Source organism: Pundamilia nyererei, unplaced genomic scaffold (assembly GCF_000239375.1).
Source record: "Pundamilia nyererei isolate P.nyererei 1_Seehausen unplaced genomic scaffold, PunNye1.0 scaffold00038, whole genome shotgun sequence".
Classification (NCBI taxonomy): Eukaryota; Metazoa; Chordata; class Actinopteri; order Cichliformes; family Cichlidae; genus Pundamilia; species Pundamilia nyererei.
The window spans coordinates 3,115,213-3,122,068 of NW_005187439.1; the positions used below are offsets into that span (position 1 = coordinate 3,115,213).

Sequence of the window (6,856 nt, forward strand, 5' to 3'; positions counted from 1 at the left end):
CAAAACCCATATATATAAACCCAGGTAGAGAACACTGAACAAAAAGGTCAAGTTTTAAGTGAAGATTCTAAATCTAAAAACTTAAGCAAGGGGAGCAACAGAATAAATTAAAAGAGCTGCAGAAGACGGAACAGAAATGTGTAGAGATAACACATCACAAGAGAATGACAGGTCTATTTTTTACACTGTGAGCTGAACAGGGATGGGAAACAGGAGACAGCTGGAAGCAATGAAGACAATCAGTCAAAAAGTCTGAGTCAAGAAACTAGAAAAAATGATCAGAGTATAAAGGAAAACAACCCAACTACAAAGAACAGCAAGAAAACTCTCATTAAAAATGATACAGTGGAACACTGGTTAGGTGAAAAGAGTCCCTAGAGTGATAAACCAAAGACAGGAAGTCAAAACTTAAACACTAAAATGCTCAAAGCACATCCTGTGCTGAAACAGCACCAACATTCCTTGGTTGTTTCCCAAACCTCAAAAACATAAACCTGAGGAACTGAAGGTATACACCCAATTACCATTATTCAAGATGTTTTAAAATGTAACATTGCAAAATATTGTATTTTAGTTTGAAAAAAAAAAAGGTTTAATCATATGCATGAAGCTTAGGTCACTGTTAATAAAACTACAAAAACAGACATCTCACTGAGGTGCATATCTGAAGTGTGCTGTCCATGACAAAAGTGAAGGAAAAAAACCCTAAACAAACAAAATAAGTTATTTTATTTTTTTCTGGAACATAAGCAAGGACCCAGAATGTTATAACACATGACTCCATCAAAGATCATTTTCACATTAATAGCTCCCTCTGCTGTATGCAGGACACAACTTGGATTTATAGCTCTGGGTTTTTTTGTTTGTTTGTTTTTTGTTTTGACTTGCTAATAGAAGACCTTTCACAAACACAAACACATTTTATTTGCATTTTTCAAAAAAATCTACATGCATAATTACATAAAATGGATATTAAACATGTTTAAGAAATTACTGCGAATTGCATTTTTAAGTATGATATTTTAACCCAGATGGTTTGTCTCGCTTTCATTTGGAGCTACAACAACAAAGTTTTTTTTTAATATCCTGTTGTTTAAAGTTCCTAGAAAGTATGGAATCATACCAGGTAAATAAGTAAATAAATAAATAAACATCAAAGTGCTAAAAAATTAGGTTTCCCATTTAGGTTTATGAATATAAATTATTTAACCTATTACTTTACACCATGTTTCCTATTTTTACCCATGTTCTAAATGGTAAATGGTAAATGGCCTGCATTTGTATAGCGCTTTTCTAGTCCATAGGACCCCAAAGCGCTTTACACTACATTCAGTCATTCACCCATTCACACACACATTCACACACTAGTATGCAAGATTCTATTTATCTAGTAAAATTGAAGGCTACATTATGTATGTGGCCTTTCCGCACCTTCTGCTTCTGTTTCACTGTTACCTAAACGCCATATGGAATATCTGTGAATTAACTGGAAGTCTGGGGTTCAGGTTTGATGTTTCGACTAAAAACAAGAAAATTTGTAACTTGTTAGCAATAACCCTGTTAAACCTGGTGTCACAACTTTCTTTCAGACAAACAAACAAACAAACAAAAATCCTGATACCAGACCGTTTCGCCCTCTTATTCCCCATTCCAGTTAAAGTAAATGGTAGAACAGAAACTGCGTCTATCATGTCAGGCAGATTTCTAGTAAAGTTTGCCAAAGTCATGCGTTTTTCTGGACTGTGATCTTCCAACGTGTCCTACAATTCACGGTCCGTGCTGGATGCTCTCTGGGAATTGTAGTCCAGTTTGTCACTGAGCTACGTCTTTCTGGGCGCCTTCCGGGGAGGAAAAAACTACAAAATCAGCCGGTAGCGATAAGGAGAAGCTCCAAACTGAGCTTTTCTGTCTGCAAGCAGGCAGCCAAAATGTTGACGACACTGTTTGTGCTGTTTTTGTTCTTTTGTAACCCAGTCTGCTGCGTTTTCCAGAAACTTTACTGCACCATATCGGACAGCTGCGACTGTGACTTTAAGCCGAATATTAGAGGTGAGACGTACTTGTCGATGCTAACCTACGGAGGCGGCTTCGTGTTAGCAGCTAGCTTGTACCAAAACAAAGTGCAAACAGCTTGTTAATGAAACCGTACTTTATTGTTGCTGTATTATACTACATGTGTTTCCTATAAAAATTATATCCGCTAACTGTTTTTTTAGTGTACAGTGTTCCCGAGGAGGCAATTAAGGCTTTCATTGTAGCTTATTCCTGCTTTTCTAACTGGTATGCTAGCTGGCTGGATACAAGAAATCTCTTACAATATCTGTAATTAAATTAGCTAGTTGTCTACTTTGCAGGTTTTTCATGATAACAGCCACGAGAAGTAGAATTTTCCTGCTCTGTTTTGTTCCTGAAGCTTATTCCTATAACCCTTTATTGTGGTTATTACAGGGCACCCCACCCCTCTAGTATTGCACGAAGAAAGATTGTGACTGTCCTTTTTTTCTGATCGCCAGACCTGGAGTGGGACCTCTACAAGAATGTCTATGGACAGCATCTGGCTCAGGACATTGTGTCAGAAGAGGTGGGAAGGTTCCTTCATAATAAAAGCCCCAGTCAGCCACTGGTGCTGTCTTTCCACGGCTCCTCTGGGACGGGAAAGACGCTGGTCAGCTCTATGCTGGGAAATCATCTGTACGGCTCAGCCATGAGCAGCCCGTATGTCCACCAGTTTGTCCCCACGCTGCACTTCCCCTTGGCCCACCGAGTCAAGCAGTACAGGGTATGTTGAGAAAGACAAATGGTTATATCTAAAATCTGAAGTAATGTACTAGTCGTTTTATTGTGTGTTCAATATAAAATGTTTGTTGACCATAACAAAGGGAAGTTTGAATGCTGTCATTCCTAATGTGCAAACAGGACACTGCTTTCTTCTTAGGAACATACATTTAGAACTTACAAGAGAGTCCTGTGATTTTGCTCCCAATTTCAGGGAAGATGGGCTGGTCAAAACAAAAATGATCACACAAGTAGACACAAAAAAGATACTTGACTCATATGATCATTTTTGTTTTATGTTCAGCAGACTCTGTCTATAGACTTAACTAAGTGGGAACTAGTTGGTAATCATTTAATTATATACTAAAATTTCACAAGCGAGTGCTGCCTTTCAGACAACAGTATTTGCAGTTATACATGTTACACAGCCTATAATTAAGTAATAAAAGCAGAACAGCAGCAGACGTAATTAAAAGCATTGTTAGTTGCAGTCATAGGTGATGTGTTGGGAGCTTGTGAAATTAAATATCCATCCTTTGGTTTTGTAGGAGGAGCTGAAGGACTGGGTGCAGGGAAACCTGACGGAGTGCGCTCGCTCAGTTTTCATTTTTGATGAGATGGAGAAGATGCCTCCAGGCCTCATTGATGTCCTGGAGCCCTTTTTGGGTCCGTCTCATGTTGTATTTCGCACCAACTACCGCAAGGCGATATACCTCTTTATCAGGTACTTAACACTCCCCTAATCCAGTGAGGCATGTCCAGTGTTTAGCTTCCTAAAGCACCAAGAAGGATCTATATGACACTAATTCTGCGGATATGAACTCTCTCCAAAAGAAGTTCTTGTATTTTCTTTGTCAAAATAACTTAACGCTTTCATGAACGGTTAATGCTCAAAACTTTATTTCTCTCCCGGTGATGCTTAAAGAAGAAGGTTTTTTTTTTTTGGTTTTTTTTTATTACAAAGGGACAGGCAGCTTATTTTGTGTTTCCTGTGTGCAGCACTGCAGGAGAGGAGGTGATAAACAAAGTGGCTCTGGAGAACCGTCAGGCTGGACGAGAGAGAGAGGAGATCAAGTTGGACAACCTGCAGGAGGCCATCGCACAGGCAGTTTACAACAATAACACAAGTAAGACTCATTTTACATGTTTAAGTACTCCACACTCTTAGGGTAAGGCGGTTTCATCCCAAACCGCTTCAGAGTTTGATTAAAGTTCAGTATTTTCTGTGTATAGGATAGAATAAAACAGAATAGAATGGCCCTTGTCATTGTACATGTACAACGAAATTGTGGGAGTTCTCAGCTGATCAACTGAGAATTGAATAAAATATAAATAATAGTAAATATAGTAGAAATAACAAAAAGGAGAAATATAGACAAAAACAAGAGGAAGGCAAATATTAGAGAACAAGTTGCAAAGTGCTTGAGGTAGAAAAAGTAAAAGTAACAATAACCATGATAAAATATTAATGTTTTCTATTTACAGAGCACATAAAATGCTTTACAGATCAATACTTACGTTCAATAACATTTAAAGGGAGAAATAAATTAAAAAAGAAGTAACTGCAATCAAATTAAATGGGTCATAAACGCTTGGCCAGTAGGCTGTAGCCTCAGCACCAGATAACAGTCACATGAGAGCCTGGACAAAGACTCAGATTGTTGAGTAAAGGTTTCTTAGTTCAGATATGTAGCACAGAGAGAAGCCATGAAGGACCTTGAAATAGATCCTAAAATCAATTCCAAGTCATACTGTGAGCCATTATCAGGAGTTTTAGGGAAAGGTGTGATGTGATGACTTCTGTACAACCTGGATTTTCAGTTGGAGCAGGTGAAGATGTATGTTGAAAGTGTGAGAAGGTTAAGACATTTTAAATGCTGGTGTCAGGAGGTAAAATAGTTTTTTTTCATGTCAGTGTTCTCGCCTTGGTTTGTTCAAACACAGTGTTTTTTGTTTTTTTTTACTGCATGTTCACTAGAAGAGGAAGGAGGCAGTGATACTGATGCTTTGGTGCTCTTCCAGAGCTAAAACTGGTCTTCTGACTTTGATTCATTTAAGTTAATCATGAATATAAAATTAAAGCCCATAATAGAAGCAGCATCATCGCTCTGCAGCAGTGCATCATAATGAACACAGAAATTAAGCAGCCTCTTTGAGCTAATTTTCCAGTGCATTGCTGATGAAAGCTTTCATTACTTCAGTAACTGAAGTGAGTTTTTACCCCCCATTCAGGCGGCCTCTTCAAGTCCAACATCATTCAGCAGAAGCTCATCACCCGCTTTGTTCCCTTCCTGCCCCTGAGCCGATACCACGTCGAGCGCTGCGTGCACTCACAGCTCTGCCAGCGGGGCAGCTGCAGCCGCAATGACGTGGTGGAGGCAGTAGGGGGCGACATGAACTACACTCCAGCTAAGGGAAAGTACTTCTCCAACACTGGCTGTAAGACTGTCCCTGCCAAAATCAACTTTTTCCTGTGAGCTGAGGGGAACTGGGTTTAACTTTTAGGACTGAAAGGGAAAATCTGAGAAAGATGCTCACATGCAGGTCAGAGCACCATCTGGAGGCTAGGATGCCCTGGGAGCATGAAATCAAGGGGAGTGGAACTCCTGACTGTCCGGATTTGCAATCAGTGAGTGTCTCCATGAAGGTATAGTTGGCGTTTTCTGACTTTTTCAGGAGTCATGCCACACTCTACCTCAAACCCAGCTCTACCTTTTAATTTTTATATATTTTTGTTGGTATGTTGTGGTTTCAGGTTTCAAAGGCTTCAACTGGAAGTCATTAATTGATGTTTTCTTGTTTTTAGGCTCATTATTTATCTAGTCTTAATTTATTCTTTGTCAACACTGCCATCCCTTCATGGTCACAGTGATGAGGAATTGTCACAGGTGTCCAGAGCGGACTAAGCAGCTGGAGGTTCTTTGCTGAGTGAGCGAAGCGTTTGTTTTGTCTTCATTTCATTTTTCTAATATTTTTCCCAAAAGGGATCACACAAGATTGTTTTTATTTTGGGTAACATTTGTTAGCAATGGGAGTTTTGCTAAGTGTTGACTTTCGACGATCGTTATCCAAGTTTTTCACCTGGATGAAGCGACATATTTGGCTTGTGGCAAAGAGAGATTGACATGAAAGTACACGTCATCAGTCGGCTTATTAGAAAGTAGAATATATTTTAGGACTGAAAGATGTCACAGGATAAAGGAGCTCCTTTGCCAGATCATTTTAAAACAAATGAAAGAAGAAGAGATGAGTTTTACTTGGGGGGGGGGGGACCCAACTTGTGTGCTGCAGCCCTGCAGGCTCGATGCCATATTTTGGGAGCATGTGACCACTTCTGCCATCAGGTGGCAGTAAAGACTTTGTTTTAGACAAGTGTAACGGAGGTGAAGCTGAGTTCACCAAGAGCTCAGTGCATTTTAATTCACTTACTCCCATGTGAGTGAGTTCTGTAGTGCTTTTATTTTGTTTCATTGCTTTAAACTGTACTGTAAAGGCAGCAGGTAGGGATGTTTTTAGAACACTGAAAGTGCACTTTATGGAGTATTAAAAAGACCTGGTGTTCTTTGTCAATTATGAAATATTGCCAAAAGTTTGGATTGTTTACACCAAATTACTAATTATAAAGTATTAATTTTTTCTTGTAATAAATTGCGTGTTAAATGCAGTGAAGAACAAGGGTAACGGAGTTCACAGGATGAAGATGAAATTCTTATCATATCAGGGTGAAGGTTGACACACACAGAGGCTCGTGAAACTCAAGACAGCCGCAGGGATCAGCGTTCATTAGCTTTGCTTTCAGTACAGAAAAGTCTAATAGTCAAATCAAACGCCAGTTTTTTTTGATTGATTTTTACTTTTTCCACTCAGCTTTGCTGTGTTGCTATGGAGAAGGCAGACTCCAGGCTAAAACTCAGTCATGTTTTGTATGAAAATTTTTATGCCATCCATAATCGGCGACAGTTAGACTCCTCACACTACCATGGTTAATACAATCTCCACAACAAAACACTTTGGTTTTTGTCCTTGTTGTTTCTTCTGAGTTACACAAGTTTCAGGTCCAGCTTCTGAACATTCGTGACTG

General features: G+C 39.2%; 1 protein-coding gene across 1 annotated transcript; it reads left to right on the forward strand.

Annotated features, from left to right (window-relative positions):
* The first annotated feature begins 1,874 nt into the window (after nucleotides 1–1,874).
* On the forward strand, nucleotides 1,875–6,039 carry tor2a (torsin family 2, member A). The gene is made up of 5 exons (XM_005730588.1): nucleotides 1,875–2,049; nucleotides 2,514–2,779; nucleotides 3,324–3,499; nucleotides 3,775–3,902; nucleotides 5,008–6,039. Exons 1-5 carry the CDS (start codon nucleotides 1,929–1,931, stop codon nucleotides 5,250–5,252), a joined length of 936 nt encoding a protein of 311 aa, XP_005730645.1. The 5' UTR covers nucleotides 1,875–1,928; the 3' UTR covers nucleotides 5,253–6,039.
* The last annotated feature ends 817 nt before the right edge of the window (nucleotides 6,040–6,856 follow it).